Source organism: Trifolium pratense, linkage group LG6 (assembly GCF_020283565.1).
Source record: "Trifolium pratense cultivar HEN17-A07 linkage group LG6, ARS_RC_1.1, whole genome shotgun sequence".
NCBI classification, from domain to species: domain Eukaryota; kingdom Viridiplantae; phylum Streptophyta; class Magnoliopsida; order Fabales; family Fabaceae; genus Trifolium; species Trifolium pratense.
In genome coordinates, this window is record NC_060064.1 from 43,482,348 (window position 1) to 43,502,206 (window position 19,859).

The window sequence follows — 19,859 nt, forward strand, 5'->3', positions numbered from 1 at the left end:
ATATACTTTTTTGATATGCATTGACCAGCATTATTTACATGTCTACCTTATTGATATGCATTAATATGCATTCATTGATATCTTGATATTTGCCATAATTGTATAATATATTCTTAATTCTTAACAAACAATTTTAAGTTTATATGATTATGTAAAGTTTATATGATTTTGTCCAATTTAAAGTTTAACAATTTATATGAATTATGAATTTCAAATTTATGTATAATTATTTGGTATAAATTATGCATTTTGGATTTATGATTTCTTTATTTTAAGTTTCTTATTTTGTTAATGTTACTTTATTAATTTGTTTATTAGTTGTGAAATAAGAAAGTTATATGAACGGTTCAATATAAACGGTTTAATAACGATTGAACCGGTCCGTCCGGTTGACCCTTGAACCAGTAGCCACACCGGTTCGACCTCCGGTCCGGTTCTTAAAACATTGCTCCTTTTTGTTTACTTGTTTTGCACTCGAGCTAGGAGTATTGCATTCCAAGCAAAACTTCCAAATAAATCTCCACCATTCTGAAGATAGAGACCAAATCTGATATATACTAGTATATTTCTTCAATGCAAAAGAAGCATCATTTTTTTTTTATAAGCACAAAAGAAGCATCATTGATTGTAAGAATCGAAAATGGGTTTGTTGAAGCAGGTTGAGTTGTCTACCTTTGAGTGCGTTACTTATACCTGATGTATGTTTATTAACGAAGATTAGCAAATTAACAAAGCTTAATTTAAATCTTAATTAATTAGAGTAACAAATCCATATTGTGACGATATATTGTGCAGGTCAAACTGATCATGTAATGTTAATTAATTAAGCACAAAAAAAAAATGTAATTTTGTCTTTTATCTTAACCAACAATGTTGTTTGTTCATCTAGACCATCATTAGTGCAAAGTAGTAAGAACTAAGAACAATTAAGCTCAACAGTTACTTTTACTAGACCAAACAAATGCTATGTAAGGAAGGTTTAATAACTCCAGCATGTTTTCACTTCAAGATATTAATCCTTAAGAACAAAAATTGATCTTGTGATGTGATTGAACCTGCATTATATATAGATAGTCTCCTGATGAGACCATCTTTTGATTTTTATGTTAATTTTGAGGCAAAATTACACTACACGTCTTTTATCTTATTTTTTTGTAACATTTTAGTCTTTTATCTTTTTTTTATAACAATTTGGTCCTTTATCTTTTTTTTTTGTAAGATTTTGGTCCTTATTTATTTATAAAAAATAAAGGACCAAAGTGTTACAAATAAAAAAAGATAAAGAGCCAAACTGTTACAAAAATATGGACTAAAGTGTTACAAATAAAAAAAAATAAAGGACTAAAGTGTTACAAATAAAAGATAAAGGACCAAAATATTACAAAAAAAGATAAAGGATCAAAATGTTACAAAAAAAAATAAAAAAATAAAGACCTTAGTGTAATTTTGCCTAATTTTAATGTTGTGAGTAGAGACTATAGATTGACAGAGATGAATTGTTTAGTGCTTAATTTAAGTGATTAATTTGTTATTTCTCAACTTTTTGAGGGAATTATCTGTTAAATTTAAAGGGACTAATTTGTTATTTTTCAAATTTAAGAAGATTAAATTGTGGGACACTTACAATTTCAAGCATATAATACTGATTTGATCTTATAATAATGCTTAACTACTAAAGCCACAGATCACTAGAAGAATACAAAGGAATAATAAAAGTGCTACAAATTTAAAACTTGTGCCAGAGCATCCTTGATGTACACTCCCTTAAGCATCAAGATTCAAGAGAATTAGGTGAGTCCTGTGTCAGAATAAACAAGTAAACAACAAAAACTTTTAACTGAATCCAATAAAAAATCTGCTTTCTTCACCCATTTTTTTAATCCAATAGGATCCATTTTGATTCTTTGGCAAACTGTAAGTTTTTGTCTGCAAAGTTGAGTAATTAAGTTCTAATCCAGAACCTTCAGAAGGTGCTTCAACATATTTTTACTTATACTGCTTCTATATGAAATTCTTCCATGATTTAATTATGTTTTTATGCCATCGGGTATTCTAAAATAAGCTGAACACTTATTTTTTTAAAAATTGGTAGACTATACAAGTTGACTTGTTTTTAGCATACAACAATATAAGGCCAAATCAGGAACACAACCTTATAGGGTCTTGTGAATGTCTCATCCTAGCCCAGTCCTGATTTAACTGGCCCGGCTAAGCCAGGCCAGGCCATTTGAATGCTGAATACACAAAAATCATAATATATCAGGAAAAATTAAATCTTTGGTTACAAATACTGATACAATACATACCAGGGTCATGTTTTGAGCATAACTTAGATGATTAAGTCTCGGAATGTAACTTTCATCCGATTTGATGCTCTACTTCATCAACACTTTGTAACAACTTAGATGATTGAGTCTCGGAATATAGATGATATCGATATTGAAATGATTGGTCATGGTCAGTCTAGCATCTACTGTTGTATAGATACATTTTACCTTATGTCACCAATAGTCTCCACAAGAGCAATTACCCTGCTTAAAATGATGGAACCTATGTGTATCTCTGACAATTATGTCACGTTCTAGAAGTTGAGATGCATACTTGATGAAGTTATGGCAATCGGTACAAATCCGGAGGTTCTTCATGATTCGAATTGGAGTCCTCTGTGATGTGTTAATGATACCAAACACAAGTGCAAGTTTTTCACTGTGATGACTAATAAGTACTTCCCTTTGTTCTTCTTCTACATCCTGCATGACCAATTTTACATCGAGGGAATATCCAATTTCCTTCAATCTTCCTATTAAAGAATCAAGATGTGAATATATTTCCTTGTCTTGTGGGTGAGACCTATCTCCCACTATAAAAGTGTGGATTTGATCCTTTAGTTGAATCCAAGATTGACCAGGCTGCTTCTTAACACCTCTTTGATGCATTAAACCCCTTACTTTGGCAGCTTCGTCCCATCTATGATTCGAAGAACACATGTTTGATAGCAAAATATACGCGTCTGGATCAGACGGCGCACTTTGAAGTAGCATTTCAGAAACCGACTTTCCCATCTCAATATTTTTATGAAGACGACACGAAGATAAAAATGACCTCCATACAGGAGTCAAGTGAGAGATGCCATTTTCAAAGATGAAGTTTTTTGCCTCAAACAAGTGACCTGATCTACCATAAAGATTGACCATAGAAGTGTAGTGCTCAACTTCAGGGTTGATGTGATAAATATCTTTCATCATCTTAAAATATCTACATCCTTCTTCAATAAGCCCTACATGGCTGCATGCATTTAAAACCGCTACAAAACTAACCTCATTTGGAATGATACCCTGATGCAACATTCCTTCAAAGAGACTAATTGCATTCCTTCCTTGACCATGTAGAGCACAGCCAGATATCATTGAAGTCCACAAGACAACATTTGGTTCATTGATTCGTCTGAAAATCATCCAAGCGTCGTCCAAGCTACCAGATTTAGAATACATATCAATTAACGAAGAACCAACGTAAGCATCTATCCTAAGCCCGATTTTCTGAATGTATGCATGAATCTGTTTACCAAACTCCAAAATTCCAGCATTAGCACAGGCCGAAATAATGGTTACAACAGTTCGAATGTCGACTACAACCAGTTCGCGAACCATTGACCTGAAAATTTTCATACCATCTTCATACTTTCCATTCCAAACATAACCAGAAACCATTGAACTCCATGAAACCATTCCTGCCTTTGGTTCCTTGCAAGTAACTCCAAAATTCTCTTTTCTCAAAAAATTGAGAGGTACATCTTTGAGAATTGTAGATGCCTTATCCATTCTCCCACACTTGCCATACATTTCCACAAGTGAACTCCTTATAAAGCCATCACTGTTGAGACCAAATTTTAAGACCCTTCCATGAAGTTGTCTCCCAACTTCCACAAGTGACAAAGAGGACGCCAAAATGAGAGCTATGGAGAAAGTGATAGCAGAGAATTCAGTCCCATATTCCACCATACGATAGAGTTGTTCCAAAGCCAGTCTTTCATAACCGCATTGCATAAACCCGTCTATGATAGTATTCCAACTCACAACATCCTTGTAAGGAAACTTCCTGAACATGTCAAGAGACTTCTCCACATCTCCTACACGGAGATATGAACCGGTCATTATATTCCACGACACAATGTCTTTCTCAATCATCAACTCAAAAAAACTTTCAGCATATTCAAAAGCCTTGCATTTCAAGTAAAGATCAAGAATAGAATTCTCCAGCACAACATCTCCATCAACCCCATTCCTGAGAACCCACGCATGGATTCCTTTACCCATTTGAAGATTGTTTTCAGCTGAACAACACTTGAAAACACTAGACAATGTATACTGATTTGGAAGAGCACCCTTTGCCTGCATTTCTCTAAAAAGGTTAAAGACCATCTCTGAGGAGCCAGCTCTAGCAAAACCTGATATAAGGATTGTCCATGTCTGAGTGTTTTTATGGGGAATTTCATAGAACAGCTTATGGGCATGGTTCATATTGCTGGATTTAACATAGAGAGACAAAAGATAGTTAGCCAAGTTCAAATTTTGAAGAGAGCCATTCTTGAGTAAGTGGGAATGATATGCACCCAATGGTGGTGGTGACCCAAATGATATGGTGGAGTAAAGAAACGAACATGGGTGGCGCGGCAATGGAGTGGTAACAATGTGAAAATTGTTCCGTAAAACAGGGTTGGTGAATCTACTACAAGACACAACAATGTGATAACCCATAAAAAGGAGTGTTGCCCCCACAACCTTAGCTTTGGAAAGCTTAGTCATTCATAGATATACAAATTTCAGCACGTAATGTTAGGCTGGTTTATTGAGTGAGAAAAGTTTTTATAACCGAAAAATGAAACAAAAGAGTTTTCACTAATATAATCTTCTTGCACCCTCATGATAATTTTTTGGCTTAATTGTAGACTTCATCATCTTAATTATAGATTTCATGGTCTCCTTATTTTAAAATCATTAAATTTTGATTGTTTTCTTGAAAAATATATTATCCAAACCCCTCACCACTGGACCAAACCTAATAAAACAAAATAATTTTAAAATAAGTTGATTGACTTTGGGTAAATCTTACCAAGAGATATTTTTTTAATAGTACTTTGTTTAGTGTGAGCAATGCAGGGACAAAGAGTAACCTTATTATTTTAATTCAACAATCCTAGAAAAATTGACCAAGAACTTTTAGTGATCAGTCACTTTGTCAAATTTGTATGACTAGCCAATATTTTCCTATTAAATCATTACTTACATCTTAAATTATTTTAGTATATTCACTTTGTTTACATAAAAACACGATATTTTTATTAATTTACAATTCATAACAAATTTGGGAAGCAAGTCTTCTATTCACAATTAGAAGGTCAAATTAATAATTGTGCTGTAGAGTTCCTGGTCAAAAAGTCATTCTTGCAATCGTGTTCGTTGGCTGCTGCCGTACTCCTTGAAATTTGCATGAATATCTTGATCTATGGACGACCATTATCTATTGATCCACTTTAGAATATCCGGCTAATGCTACGGTGAACCACCTTGAGACGGGAAAATAGATTCTAGGAACGAAACCGATAGAATCAAGTCTCAAAGTAGGAATTCTAACAAATTGAATAGAATTCCGTACAAATGAGATTATGCAAACATAAATGAGAGAGTTTTGAGAGAATAAGATAATTGTTCATTGATTGATTGATTATCAAATGAGGCTCAAGGCCTTTAAATACAACCCTAGAGGATAAAAATGTAAAATGACATAAAATAAACTATTAATTGATACTTAATTCTTGTCACAATACCCTCCCCTTCAAACATCCTTGTCCTCAAGGATGAAAATTTCTAAGTATCATGCTTAGGAGGTAAGGTCTTTCATTTGAGCACAACTAAAGGAACATGAACACTTCCCCTTTCGATCATTTTCCTATGTAGAATAGCCACAACAAAATATTCTTGATAGTCAAACATAATCATAGAGATGAAACCATCTTCCTGATAATGCTGAGCACATTTGAAATTCAGCTCTAGAGTTTCACCGTCGCTTTCTTTGTCCGTAGAAGCATCACTCAGAGAAGCAAATGACTTTGCAACTTGGAGATAGCTTGTGATATATAGCCCCATAAAAAATTCAAAGTTAGCATAAAACTCCACACCCATCACAGGGTAATAATTTCTCACCCTCTTATTGATAATTAAGGTAACCTCATTGACTAAACCCACATGGTTGCTACTGAAAAAACTGCAGAACTGGTAGCTTGGTATATTGTGATTCCAAGGGAGATTGGTATTTCCTCAAGACAGCACATGCCCTTAAAATAATTCAGTTTCATATGAGCAGACATGAGAGCCCTCCAATAAATTGTCTCCCTATTAACCACTGTATTAAATACTCTCAAGGACCAGTGCAAAGATCCACCATTCGAATGCATAATTATCATGGGGGTATTCTCTAAAGAAATGTTCAAATATGATCCATGTGTTGAAAACCAATCCTTCCACTTGCTTAACACTTTTAGAGCATAAAAATGACCATTGTAGATCATCTTCCTATGCAAAACGATCACCAATTTTGTGTGTTGAAAGATTAGCAACAATTTCTTAGTTAAACAGTGATAAGTATCATAAAGTGGTGCTAAACATGGTTTCCACGCAGGAGAATTATAGACATCAACCAACCACTTTTTTGCACTATCCAAATTAGCTTCAACCCACGAGTCTACATAAATCATAACCATCGGTAACAGAAAACCATAAGTTCTCGCTATCATATTATAATAGAATGCAACACCATCAATTAATCTTACACTGCGATCAAAATAACCTTGACGATCCACCAAAACATAACCATAATCATCAAGAAAAAGAGCATTCAAGTAATTCCAAATGTGAACGTGTAGTGCAATTGACAACTCATGGAACTGTTGCAGATTAAATTCATTTATTTCTAAAGAATCAAAACTACCATTATTTTTAATGGTATTAGCATGCTTTTGAATACAAGCATAAATATTTGGTACTTCAGTCTGCCAATTTGTACCCAAGAGTTCTGCACCAGTGCACAACAATTTAATAGGAATTTGATCAAATTCAAATTTTGGAGTTTGATCTTGAGTGTTAGAATCACTGTCATAATAGAAATTGGTGAACCCAGTCACAAACTTGACATTGCTGAACATGGATGTAAGTTCAACAAGATTAGGTGTATCTTGTAATGAGGCTAAATTAACAAGTTGTGTTTCCAAAAAATAGCAAGACATATCAAACACTTGGAGGGTATAATCAGGGTCTTCAAGTGGATTATGGTAAGTACAATTTATAAACAAATTTGCCTCCACATAGTTCAGTAAATAAATCCACATCCTTCTTAAAAGCAATTAAGTATCAATTAATAGTTTATTTTATGTCATTTTACATTATAATAAATCCAAACACAATTAGAGTCACAACCATTAATAAGGAAATGGTATTGAAAAACCTGGAATAACACTTTCATCGACTGAAAATGTTGATATGGTGGTATTGGCGGTGATGTCGGAATCTCCGTGACATTATAATTGTCGTTCGGTGGTGTGTTGAACAACAACCTTTCAAATATGGCACGTTTAAGCTTTTCCCAATCCAATATTGGGTCTGTAATTCTCAACTCCTTTACCCAAAACCATGGCAGTTTCATCCTCCATGTTGGTGCGAGGCTTGCTTGCAACTGCAATAGATTTTCACACGTTGTCGAATCTCGGGGTTTGGTCTTTGGCAAACTCTCCTCTATAGCAGCTTGGTGGATGTTTCTCGATGAAACTGAGGCGGCGACCTTGTCTGGTGGTTCCGGCAGCGGAATTATTGTCGGAATCGAAACGGGGAGAACACAGTGGGTGTCGTAACAATCGCTTAAGATGGACGAGGTTTTGTCAAGACACTCCATTTTCGTGTTGAGTTCCATGATTTTCTCTTTACCATGCAATTTATCAGTGTCGTTGTCACCGAACTTCAATGGGTCGAAGGAAAAGATTTTAGTGGAATTGTGGTTGAACTAGGGGTTTTCTGAATTTGCTCGTCTCTTTCTGGTTCATGAACATTTGTGTTGTGGTTGAATGTGTCTATACCTTGTGATTTAGGAGTAACTGTGGTGGTTCCGGTGGTGAGGGAATAAGCTTCTGCAGATTTAGAACCATGTCCCTCATTCTGCTTCTGCTCTATAGGACCTTCACTGTCCAGTTCAGTTTCTTCTTCATTTTCCTTCATTATCATTTGAATATTTGTGTGATGAAGCAATTGATGTTCTACAGTAAAAGGTTTATCACATATGAAACATATACCCATTTCCATCTTTTCTCCAGCTTCCTCAACGGTACAAATTCTCACCAATTTGTATTTTGCACCCATTAGCGCTGAATCGAAGCTCTAGATACCAATTGAGACGGGAAAATAGATTCTAGGGACGAAACCGATAGAATCAAGTCTCAAAGTAGGAATTCTAACAAATTGAATAGAATTCGGTACAAATGAGATTATGCAAACATAAATGAGAGTTTTGAGAGAATAAGATAATTGTTCATTGATTGATTGATTATCAAATGAGGCTCAAGGCCTTTAAATACAACCCTAGAGGATAAAAATGTAAAATGACATAAAATAAACTATTAATTGATACTTAATTCCTGTCACACACCTTCACAAGTGATTCACCGTGGACAAATGATCTATCGAATATGAATTTTACAAAATTCACTATTGGATTGAAAGTTTATATCGTATAGATCATACATAAATTTTTTAAATTTTTTTGAAAATCATTTGATATGTTATTGAGACCCATCAAAATTTACGTTATTTAATAAACCGTTAATCTTGATGTGTCTAATAACATATCAAATGATTTTCAATTTTTCTAAATTTTTCTATGGATGATCTATATGATCTAAACTTTCAATCCAACAGTGCATTTTGTAAAATTCGTATTCGTTATAATGTTATTCGTAGTCCACCATGGACCATTTGATAAAGTGATCCATATTAAAATTTACCTAGAATATTCACTTACGAAATTCCAAAATTCAAAAGTAGGAGGGAGTCCATCAAATCAAAATAAGGCTAAAACTAATTCTGCATAAAGCTGGATCAAAATTCAACGAAGTGTGGAGATTAAAGGGATATACTTTTACCTGCTTTTGCCCTTGGAAAATAATGACAATAACAATGGCTGTCTATTAAAAAATATATTTTACAAAAAAGAATGGGATACAAAATCTTATATTCCAATTAGGATCGAGCTTTCCTAGGGAGTAGATACTACATACATACAACAAAACAAATTCTATAGCAAGGACAACCATCGAGTAAAAAAAATTAAGGTAAAAAGGAGCACAAACAAGCCATTAGGAATAAGATTAATCTGCACTTGTATTAATCTAGCGGAGGGTAGAAGTAAGAAGACAAAGAAAAACCAAGGAAGAGAAGGCCACCGACAGTGGCTACAGAACGCTGGGAAATCCTAGATGCCAACATGCTTCCTCCCACCACTGCCACTGAGGTACAGATTGTGTGTCCTATAGTGGCCCCAGTTGCTACTCCGAGTGCGTTTTTGTGTGTTGCCAGCTGCACAAGGAAAAGGACATGAACAAAAGTACAAAACAAACATAGAACAGAAACAAAATCCACCGACAAAAATTAAGTACTGAAGTCATTAAAATTTAAAAGCAGAAAATGTGCAAATATTTAGGGTGTTGAAAAGATAGAGTTTCTTACTGCAATTGTTGCAATCTGGCTACGGTCACCCCACTCAGCAAGGAATGTTAAAACAAAAGACTGCATAAGTTATAAGAAAGTGTTACCATAAAGTTACTACTCACATAAGTCAAATGAATGATGCAAGAATTGTGCTTACCTCCAAAAATATGGGTGTACAAAATCTTGAAAAGAACCGCCGAAATGAAGTTTTCCCTTGTCCACTTTCTAGTTTTTCTTCAACCTGGTTAAACAAGAGCAAATTCTTAGCAATTACAAAGTTTGACTCTTTTAACTGAACCAACTAATGCATCATCATCAACCATCCAATCCCTGCATGCTAGAGCATGTTTAGAGGTAATTAATTGAGCTCCACTATCCATGGCAAAGTGACCAGGTGGAGCAATAAGGAAACTACAACAGAAACAAAGTAACAACCTGAAGAGTTGCATCTATATCAGGATTCCAGATCGTAACATATTTAAACAACCATTAAAGCCAGTCATCAGTATATTTGAATTTTTAACTAACACAAATACAGTAACTGTTAAACAAATGTGCCATTTAGAATAAAGGCACTCGAAGCAATACATTTCCATGCCTGTACAAGTATAAAGCCATAGTATAAATGCATATCATTGAACTTTGGAAATGCATATCAAGATTCTATAGTATAGAGCTATAAAGGCACTAAAAGCATACTTCTTCCATTTCTTTCTTCTGTGAAGATTTTGGATCTGATCTCCAAGCAATGTACAGCAGTCGTAACCCAAAGAAAAGATAGAGAACTGCATATGACAAAAAAATAAGGGATAGGCTTAGTACAAAAAAATTAAAGTTATAAATGAAAGTAGCAACTATCCATGAACAGAAGAAGATAATGGATGGAAATTTGGAAACAATTATATCAGTCAATCCCACAGGCAGGGCATAGATGGAATGAAACAAACACAGTCAAGCAATATTGAAACAAATAACAACAGTACATAGAATTAAACAGAAACACCTAAACAATGCTAATTATAGTAGCTTTTGTCACAGGTGCCGAATATAGACTCTGCCATTATGATTCAAGAATGCATCAGTATCACCGACAATTTTACCTGTGGCAGCACTATTTGTATGCTTCTTTGAAATCAAATTTGGCACAATCCTTCCTAGTCCAGTAGAAAGTACCTAATAGATGCGTACAAATAACTTTAATCTCGATACCATTGATAATAGGAATTAGAGCATCCCTTAGTTAGAACCAAAAAGCAGGAACATTAAAGCTAACACGTTACTGTTGCGCTTACCGTCATTATAATCAAGGCGGAGAGTGCACCAGACAAGACAATTGACTTAGGATGACGCATAGCCATAAGAGCTGCTATAATAAATGTTTCATCCCCAATCTAGCATTAAAAAAGGTTTTCAGTTAAAAGGCATAACCCAAACATAACTAAACATAGAACCAGCAAACCATTCTTAACAATCCAATTGCTCTTACTTGTTACATTATAGCTAGAAGCACTGGTTACTTGTTACATTAGAGACTTAGTTGAATAAAGATCTAAAGAACATTTTTAGAAAGAAAACACTAAAAGAATCTTACAGAATGCAATAATTATTAGTTTTTTAAACAACCCATTCTCGAATGAGTGGAATGATTAGCTCCTGCATCTCAATTTTTCAGAACATCTCATTTAATTTCAACATCTATAAGCTTATAAGAACTTTTTTCGTTGACTTATTATAACAGAGAGACCTGTATACTAAACGCTAATCCATGCCGAGCTTGAGTTTGATAACAAATACTGTAGTTAGAAATTAGTTAGGTTAATTTAGGTTGCAGAATGCAGAGTCAACAAATAGTTACTACACTGTTTCTTTCTGTATAAGCTGGCTTATTAATTTTATACAACACACTTTTACTTATTCAACCAATTTCAGATTCCTCTAAGGACATTTTGTCTTTTGAAATCCTCTTGCTCCTATCACAGTTCACAACTTAAAAATTTCTGCAACAGTTTATACAATGCAATATAATCGAAACCGAAACCAAAAAAACATACCAAAACATCTTAAAATCAAGATTGGATCAAGCGATAATGTTTGACAACATTAGTATTACTATTATACAAGCTAAAAATTAAATTAGGTAATTAAAATTAAGCAATGTTTTAAGCACAAGGTGTTGTTAAACTAACCTCGCTGACGAGAATCATTGATAAACTAGCAAAGAAAGCATCGAATAGTCCAACGCCAGATGAATCCAAGCTAAGAGAAATAACCGAACCATTCTCTATATCATTCAACGCAACCTGTTCAATAAATCACTCACAAACATTCAATTCAGTTTCCTCGACAATTCAATTGAACAAAAAACGGTAAAAAGATAGAAATTAACGATTCTTACTTTGGCGCGGCGACCGAGATCCACAGATCCATCGGAATCTTGCCTCTCGTCGTGTGCTAGAGAATCCTATGCATATACAAACACATTACGGAGGCGATTGATTCATGGAAACTGAAAACGCGTAGTACGGATGATAAATGAAGCTGACCTGAGCAAAGGTTTGAAAGACGAAGCAGAGAAGAAGAAAGAGACGAAGAGCGATAACGGTTCTTCGATTGTTGAATTGAAGCGCCATGGTGGTGAATCTGTGGAGGTTGAATTTGCGAGGGAAGAAGAAGAAAATTGAGAATAAAAAGAAAAATTAATAATTATTATTTTATTTAAATTATGATTATATTAATTTTTCTTGTTTTGAGTAAAAAAAAGGAAGAAAATTAGAAAGTGTGAGAGAGAGAGAGAGAGAGGGAGAGATCTTTAGCGGGATCTGGTTATGATTTGATTCGGATCTGAGTTTACGATTGCGTAAATTGAAATGAAATGATGGAGAGATCTTTCTTGTTCGATGCAAGATCCCTAAAGAGTGTTTTCGCTACTTTACGCATTTTGTATGATTTTTTTTTTTTTTTTGGCTTTGCGAGTTTTTGCCGCTATGATGACAAAAGCTTCAGAACTCGCCCTCTTCGTTCTCTTGCCTAGAAGCTAAGCAAGCAGGTCAAAACTATCTAACGTAAATGGGATTTTAACGGATCATGTTTGTCCCTGATCGGGTATTTGACTGTTACCGTTGGATTGAAATTCAACGGATTAAATTTCTTTCTAATTTCAAAATTTCAGTTCAACGATCATGATTTTTTTTATTTTTTTATGGGTTTCTTAACGAGTTCAGATATGCTTCATTACCTTATTCTCATTACCTTTCCATTATCTTGGCCAGATCGTAACACGTGAATAAAACCTAATCAATGGTTCAGATGTTAAATTGAAAAAGAAGTACTCCTCTTTGGAAAAGAAGCGTACACGCTTCATCTTCTTCCTTGCAGAGCAACATTCATCGTTCGCGATTGAAGTTTCTGCATTTTTTTATTTTTTTTCTTTTTATGTATTTTCAGTTTCATTCTCCTTCCCTACTCCCTCAAAAATAGCTTGCTTCTTTCCCGATTCTTCTGCTACCTCGTCAAAAAATTGTTCCGCTGCAATTCATTATTTTATTGTTTATTTTTTTTCTAATTTTTTTTATTGTTCCCGGTGAACAATTTTGATAAAAGCTTGCAAAGGTTGTTCTATTTTGTGGAGGGATTTGTGCAATTTTTCTTAGCACCACTTTGCAAAATTGGGGAATAAATATTGAAGAAAAATCAGAGAATTAAAATAGTAATTTGAAAAGCAGCGATATATTTTGAGTCTGTCGGAGCTGTAGAGCACTGTTGAAAAGAGTGGTTGTCGTTATAATGACGGCGGCGCTGCTGCTATATATTAACGAGGTGCGTGAGATGCCAACAAAGGGGTAGCGAGACAGAGAGATGGTAAGCCGGAAGTACAACAAGATGGCGAGGTGGTACGGTGAGGTGGTCACAGTGTGACATGGAAATATGGTGAAACAACGGCGACAAGACGGTGACAGAAAGCTGGGCGGATCTGACTTTATGAAGTAGGAGAACTCATGATTTTTTTTTGTTTGGAAAAGAAACTATTTTACTGAGTCTTAATCTGGACCATTTATTAGGTTTTATCCACGTGTCACGATTTGAGCAAGGTAATGGAAAGGCAATGGAGCATATCTGAACTCCGTGTTAACATGTGTTATGTTAAGATACCTTAATATAGAAACTCAATATTTAATGATACAATGGTCCGTTTGGCCTGACTTTTTTTTACATTTTAAGTTACTTTAAGATTAAGGTAAAGTTGTTTGGCAATTTTATATTTTTTTTCTAACTTGATTATAGTTATGTTTAAATAATTTGCTATCTTTTCTAATAATGTTTGTTAAATTTTTTTATTGAAAACATTGATCATGGAAAAAAATAAAATAAGTGAATGAAATATTTTATACAGAATCTTTTATAAAAGATGACTAATTTTGAGAATTTATTTTTAATAAATTTATAAGAGTATTTATAAGAGAAATCAATAGTAATACATAAATTATAAAATTATAATTATTATCTAGTAAAATGTTTTACCACTACTCTTACACTGTGTTTGTTTCGATAGATTTATGAAAGAGAGAAATAGCAAAGAAATAAGGCATTTCTTCAGTTTGGATGAAGAGAGAAATAAGGAAAGAGAGAAGTTTTTTAGGTGGGTCCCATATAAAAATAAATCTCTCCTCATGAGGCGAGATTTGTGTTTGAGAGAGTGAAAAACTGCATCTTCCCACGATGCCCTTCTCCACTTTGGCGGCAATTTGTGAACTTTCCCTCTTCTTTTTTTTTCTCCACCTTCATATAGCAGTTCCTCACATCTCTTTGTTGGTATAGCAGGAACTTCATCTTCACCCTCTCTATTTTGCACCTATCAATCAGGTAATAAATTTCATATTCACTCTCATCTTATTGTTTGAGATCTTGATTAGTATCATAATTTGCGTTATTACTCCATAATAATTTAAATTGGAACAAGTATTGTTGTTATGTTCTTTCTCTTTTCCCTTAGGTTTAATACAATAGATGTTCTTTGTATTCCTTATTTTTGTTGTCGTTAGGTTTTAAGAATTGAAAAAATCACTTTTTTGTGTATTACCTAGTTTGGGTTTATTGGTTTTGGTTCAATTTGTTAATGTCAATGGGTGTTTTAGCAATGAAAAAAAATGACGTTATATGTTAACAATGGAGACTTGATTAACTCACCAACATCTATGTTAGGACATAAATGCTCATCAGTTTAGTATATTCTGTCATTTTTTATGAACTTACAACTTGACATATGACTTAAAAGTGTTGAATATAAGATTGGATTAAGATTTAAGTAGTGTTAAATAATTTAAGAAAATAACATAATTAAATTTAATTATAAGTGTCGGTGTCGGACATTTACACGTCGACACCGATAATAATTTAAGAAAATGACATAAGTCAATTTCGTTATAAGTGTCGGTGTCGTGTCACCATCGCATGTCTAACACCGAGACATGCCTAATTAGAGGATTTTATGTGTTTCATAAGTAAATTCAATATACTTGAATTAGGAAAGAGTTATTCTTAGTTTCATTATATTTTATTAGTATTACTTAATGTCTGCAAAAATGATAGCAGTCCTCAAAAAGTTCAAATATGGATAGAGAAATGGTTGTTGACAATGGGGATAGTGTGAACAATGATGATTTGATCAATGACATTAATCAAGTGAAGTCACAGCTAAAACAAATTACTAATGTGAAGATGGGTTATGAAATCCAACTGCTGAATGTTTTGATGGAAGACATAGATAAGAGGCAGCGTATATGCGTTGTAGTTTTGTTGTGTCATATTGTCCATGCATTGCATTTGTTGGAAATGATATTGCCAAGGCATGCTCGTAATCTTACTATTCGTGATCATTATGAGAAGGAGCGTAGACGTGTTCAATTAATGACACATTTAGTACAAACTGAAAGATGTCGAGACATCATCCGCATGAGCCCTGCAGCATTTATGAAATTATGTGAAAAATTGAGGTCCACTGGTATAGTAAAGGATTCCACAAAAGCAACTATTGAGGAGCAAGTTGCTAAGTTCTTGCACATTGTTGGACATAATGTTAAAAATCGAACAGTGTCTTTCTTTTTTCATCGTTCGGGAGAAACAGTAAGTCGTCATTTCCACAATGTGTTATGGGCTATAATATCTTTAGTAGATGAGTTCATTGTTCAGCCCACTGGTGCAGAAGTACCTCCAGAAATACTTCACAATCCTAGATTCTTCCCTTTTTTTAAGGTAAAATTAATTTAACAAAGTCAGAGTGTCTTGAAGTAAATAATAGCATTACTTTTTACTAATAATTTGTTTTAATCATTTAAAAAGGATTGCATTGGGGCTATAGATGGGAGAATTTTTTTCCAGTATCCCTATTTTTTTTATTTTTTTCCGTAATACCCCCATTTTTAAAAAAATTTCCGTAATACCCCTATTCTGGGACAAAAACTGACGCATGCAGGTCCCCACCAATGGCGGAACCCACAACTGCGCCATCAAGGAGGCATGGCGGAACTGACAATTTCGCCATTGATTTGTGCCGTTTGATTCATCAAACGATTGTGAGAGCGAAGGTGCACAATAGGCGGGCGCGCACAGGATCACGGGCCTATATAAATACAAAAAACATCAGAAAAAATTCATTTTTCTCTTTTGTTTCTCTCTCTTCTCTTTCTCACTCTCACGCTCTCTCTTCTCTTCTCTTCTCTTCTCTCCTTTCACTTCTTCAAGAACATTCATCATCACCAAACCAGGACCCGCCGCGCCTACCACCGTGTCGACTGGGTTCCGTCGGCGGTGCCACCACTACTAGAACCCTAAAAACCCAAAAAAAATCTCCATATCACCTTTAAAAACACTTATTTAATAGTTATAAACACAAATCAAACCCAAAATCGTCAAATTTAAACAAACAAAACAAAACCCCAAAAAACCCAGTTTTCATTGATCTAGATCTAGATTTGAAATCTGATTTTGTTAGATCTAGATCTCTCTGTTGATTTTCGTTTACCAGTGGATTTAATTCTCGTTTACTACTGGATTTGATTTTCGTTCTTCCCAGATCTTCTTGTTGATTTTTGTTTTCTTCTACTGCTATGGTTTCTTCTACTGGATTTAATTTGCGTTCTTCCCCGATCTAGATCTCTCTATCATAATTATTATTATTATTAATAATATTAATTTTTGTTTAAAAAAAACCAAAAAAGGCCATTTCTGGCCGGAAAACGAAAAAAAAAAAAAAAAAAGTCTTGGTCAATGGTGGTATTGCCATTTCCGCCATTTACAGGTGATGGCGACATTGTCAGTTCCGCCATTGGGGTGGACCTGCAACGCGTCAGTTTTTGTCTCAAAAGAGGGGTATTACGGCAATTTTTTTGAAAACAAGGGTATTGTTGTAAAAAACGTTTTTTTAAGGGGCAAGTAAAGAAAAAAATCTATAGATGGCACACATAGTCGTGTCAAGGTACGAAGAGCAGATGCCCCTCGATTTCATGGAAGGAAAGAGTACACCACACAAAATGTTTTTGCTGCATGTAGCTTCGATATGAAATTCACATATGTGTTAAGTGGTTGGGAAGGAACAGCATCCGACTCTAGAATTTTAAAAGATGCTTTGTCTAGAGAAGATTCATTACTAATTCCTGAAGGTGAGTGGTAATTAATATATTAGTATTTGTTAGAGTTAGAGTTTTATAATATAATTATTCTTTAGGAGTAATGTGGACATAATTTTTGTAGGGAAATATTACCTTGGGGATGCAGGATTTCCCTTAAAGGGAGGGATACTTACACCATATAGAGGTGTTCGTTACCATCTGAAGGAGTACTCAGCTAGAGGTCCCCAAAATCACAAAGAATTATTCAATCTTCGACACTCATCACTTCGAAATGTCATCGAGAGGACATTTGATGTACTTAAGAAGAGATTTCCAATTATAGGTGGTGGTAATGAGCCATATTATTCGTTTCCCGTCATGACAGATATTTTCATCGCGTGTTGCATACTGCATAACTACTTGATGGGAGTTGATATTGACAACCAAATCATAGCTGAAGTTGATCAAGAATTGCAACAACGTGGCATAGATCGAAGTTCCACGAATCAATGTGACGAAGATTATAGACAAGGAGCAAATATAAGAGAGAATGTTTCGACTGGAATGTGGAATGAATACCCACTATAATTCTTAATGCAAACCTTTTTCGTTGTATTTTATTTGGCGTGAATGTTGAAACAATAATTTGTAGTCATAGTGTCGGTGTTTTCTATTTCATTGTAGTTGTTAATGGAACAAGACTAGTTTTAATATTTGCTTGCAACATTTTTGTACAACCACATTATCAGTTTATTATATTACTTTTTTAGCTCCACAATGTCATTCTCTTTATTTCTAATATTAATGATAATTAGTGTGTACCTATTTTTTTCATGTAATTTTTTTCAGATGAAAGAAGATTCAAAAATGATGAAGGGAAGTCAACAACCAAAGGACATGATGAGGTGGTCAGAAGAAATGGATCTAGCACTTTTGAATGCATTAACAGAAGAAGCACACAAAGGAAATAGGCATGATGGTTCTTGGACTTCTGAAGCTTACAACAATGTTGTTGAGTTGTTGAGAAACACAATTGGAGGTCATATTACAAAGCAACACATAAAGAATAGAATGAAGACACTAAAAGAGAACTTTGGTGAAGCGTATGATTTGTTCAATAGCTTGAGTGGTTTTGCATGGGATCCAATCACCCGAAAGTTTGATGCAGAGGAGGAAGTGTGGGATGCCTTGATAAAGGTATTTACTACTAGTATCCAATTTGAATTTTATTTACTGTGTAATGTGACATATATAATGATTGTATTTGAAACTAATGTGATGATTATTATTACGTTTAGGAAAAGCCACATGCTGTGAAGTGGAAGAGAATGTGTATCAAGAATTATGACATGATGAAAGATTTGTTTGGAGTAGATAGAGCTAAAGGAAAAACTTCAGGAACTGGTAAGGATAAGAAGAAAAGGTGGGAGAAGGAAAGAGAAAAGGAAAAAGAAAAAGAATTTATTGACTTAAATGATAGTTTTGAGGATACAAGGATGCATGAAACAGAATCAAACTATGTGGATGAAACACCTCTTTCTCCGTCGAACTTTGATGCATTCAGTCAAGGTCAATCTAACCAGTCAAATGGAACCACTGCAAATAGGGTGCAAAGCGAAAGGCCCATGTTGTGGAACCCGTTGAGTCGCAATATGAGAAGGTTTCAGTTGGCATTGATGCATTAGCGGAGGCTGTCAAAGATGGTAACAATCGGTCTGAAAAGTTGTATCAAGTTGTAGAAAGACAAGTTGTTGTTGCTGAAAGACAAGTATCTGTGGCTGAAAGGCAAGTGGACATAGCTGAGAAGGAGCTAACCATCATCCAACAGAGTAGGCCTCGCCATTATAGTGAGTCTGATGTGTGGAATGTGCTAACCGATTTGGGCATCAACAATAATTGTAAAATGGATTGCTATCGCTTTTTCTGTGCAAATGAATAAAAGAAAAGAGAACTATTTGGTGTCCCCCCTGAAATGTGCCTTCAAGTACTCATAGATATGATGGCAGAGGCTAACAAAAAATGATAGCACCTGATAATATTTGTTTGCCTTTGGTTTATGTTGAATTGTTTTTCTCTTTCAATTTTCTTTAAGTATTTAATATTACTGTTATGATACTTTGCAATTTGGGTTGCTGAATATTTCACATGCTTATGGAATTTTTTGGTATTTGTTAATTTGAAGGGGAAATTTCCTTTTATTTCTAAGCCTCATAATTTATATACTTGTTGAAAAAAAATTTGGAGCAGTGTTGATGTGAATCATTCCAACGCCGCATATATTACATGAATTTAAAATTTATATAATGAGATATTGATCCATACATGATATGACTATATCTTTTTTTTTTTTTTGATAAGTATGATATGACTATATCTAATTTATGCTGTTTTTTCATTGATTTCTATCTGCCGGTGTTTATGATTCGGTGATGTTTGTGGTTTTTTTTGCTGGTTTTTAGTGTGTGTAAATTAGTAAATGGTTTAGGACTTGGCCACAAAGTGTTGT

At 34.3% G+C, this 19,859-nt stretch overlaps 4 protein-coding genes across 6 annotated transcripts; 2 read left to right on the forward strand and 2 right to left on the reverse strand.

The window, feature by feature from the left end:
• Positions 1-1,619: 1,619 nt before the first annotated feature.
• On the reverse strand, positions 1,620-4,893 carry LOC123888605 (putative pentatricopeptide repeat-containing protein At3g23330). Of its 2 annotated transcripts, XM_045937687.1 has the most exons (3): positions 2,307-4,893; positions 2,153-2,234; positions 1,620-1,798 (listed from the first exon to the last, which is right to left on the reverse strand). In XM_045937687.1, the coding sequence occupies exon 1, from the start codon at positions 4,803-4,805 to the stop codon at positions 2,502-2,504; it is 2,304 nt and encodes a 767-aa protein (XP_045793643.1). In that variant the 5' UTR covers positions 4,806-4,893; the 3' UTR covers positions 1,620-1,798; positions 2,153-2,234; positions 2,307-2,501. The 2 variants fall into 2 exon arrangements, with proteins under 2 accessions (XP_045793643.1, XP_045793642.1); XM_045937686.1 differs by having other exon boundaries at positions 2,153-4,893.
• A 4,314-nt stretch (positions 4,894-9,207) lies between these two features.
• On the reverse strand, positions 9,208-12,798 carry LOC123888606 (GDT1-like protein 3). The gene is made up of 9 exons (XM_045937688.1): positions 12,293-12,798; positions 12,145-12,210; positions 11,936-12,049; positions 11,042-11,140; positions 10,850-10,922; positions 10,449-10,534; positions 9,907-9,990; positions 9,768-9,827; positions 9,208-9,617 (listed from the first exon to the last, which is right to left on the reverse strand). Exons 1-9 carry the CDS (start codon positions 12,377-12,379, stop codon positions 9,426-9,428), a joined length of 861 nt encoding a protein of 286 aa, XP_045793644.1. The 5' UTR covers positions 12,380-12,798; the 3' UTR covers positions 9,208-9,425.
• A 1,573-nt stretch (positions 12,799-14,371) lies between these two features.
• On the forward strand, positions 14,372-19,597 carry LOC123888608 (L10-interacting MYB domain-containing protein-like). 2 transcript variants are annotated; one of them, XM_045937689.1, is made up of 3 exons: positions 14,372-14,609; positions 18,203-18,550; positions 18,652-19,474. In XM_045937689.1, the coding sequence occupies exons 2-3, from the start codon at positions 18,203-18,205 to the stop codon at positions 19,036-19,038; spliced, it is 735 nt and encodes a 244-aa protein (XP_045793645.1). In that variant the 5' UTR covers positions 14,372-14,609; the 3' UTR covers positions 19,039-19,474. The 2 variants fall into 2 exon arrangements, with proteins under 2 accessions (XP_045793645.1, XP_045793646.1); XM_045937690.1 differs by lacking the exon at positions 14,372-14,609 and adding an exon at positions 16,424-17,404 and having other exon boundaries at positions 17,496-18,550; positions 18,652-19,597.
• Positions 15,357-17,941, forward strand: LOC123892319. Its single transcript, XM_045942111.1, has 4 exons — positions 15,357-15,998; positions 17,044-17,114; positions 17,295-17,404; positions 17,496-17,941. The coding sequence occupies exons 1-4, from the start codon at positions 15,357-15,359 to the stop codon at positions 17,939-17,941; spliced, it is 1,269 nt and encodes a 422-aa protein (XP_045798067.1).
• Positions 19,598-19,859: the final 262 nt, after the last annotated feature.

Coding starts and splice junctions, on each gene's coding strand:
- LOC123888606 (XM_045937688.1), bottom strand. CDS start 12,379: ATGGCGCTTCAATTCAACAATCGAAGAACCGTTATCGCTCTTCGTCTC. Junction 10,535..10,849: donor TACAAATAGTGCTGCCACAG/GTAAAATTGTCG, acceptor TGTCATATGCAG/TTCTCTATCTTTTCTTTGGG. Junction 9,828..9,906: donor GTACACCCATATTTTTGGAG/GTAAGCACAATT, acceptor TAACTTATGCAG/TCTTTTGTTTTAACATTCCT.
- LOC123892319 (XM_045942111.1), top strand. CDS start 15,357: ATGGATAGAGAAATGGTTGTTGACAATGGGGATAGTGTGAACAATGAT. Junction 15,999..17,043: donor GATTCTTCCCTTTTTTTAAG/GTAAAATTAATT, acceptor CGCCATTTACAG/GTGATGGCGACATTGTCAGT. Junction 17,115..17,294: donor GTTTTTGTCTCAAAAGAGGG/GTATTACGGCAA, acceptor TGCTGCATGTAG/CTTCGATATGAAATTCACAT.
- LOC123888605 (XM_045937687.1), bottom strand. CDS start 4,805: ATGACTAAGCTTTCCAAAGCTAAGGTTGTGGGGGCAACACTCCTTTTT.
- LOC123888608 (XM_045937690.1), top strand. CDS start 18,131: ATGTCATTCTCTTTATTTCTAATATTAATGATAATTAGTGTGTACCTA. Junction 18,551..18,651: donor TGTGGGATGCCTTGATAAAG/GTATTTACTACT, acceptor TATTACGTTTAG/GAAAAGCCACATGCTGTGAA.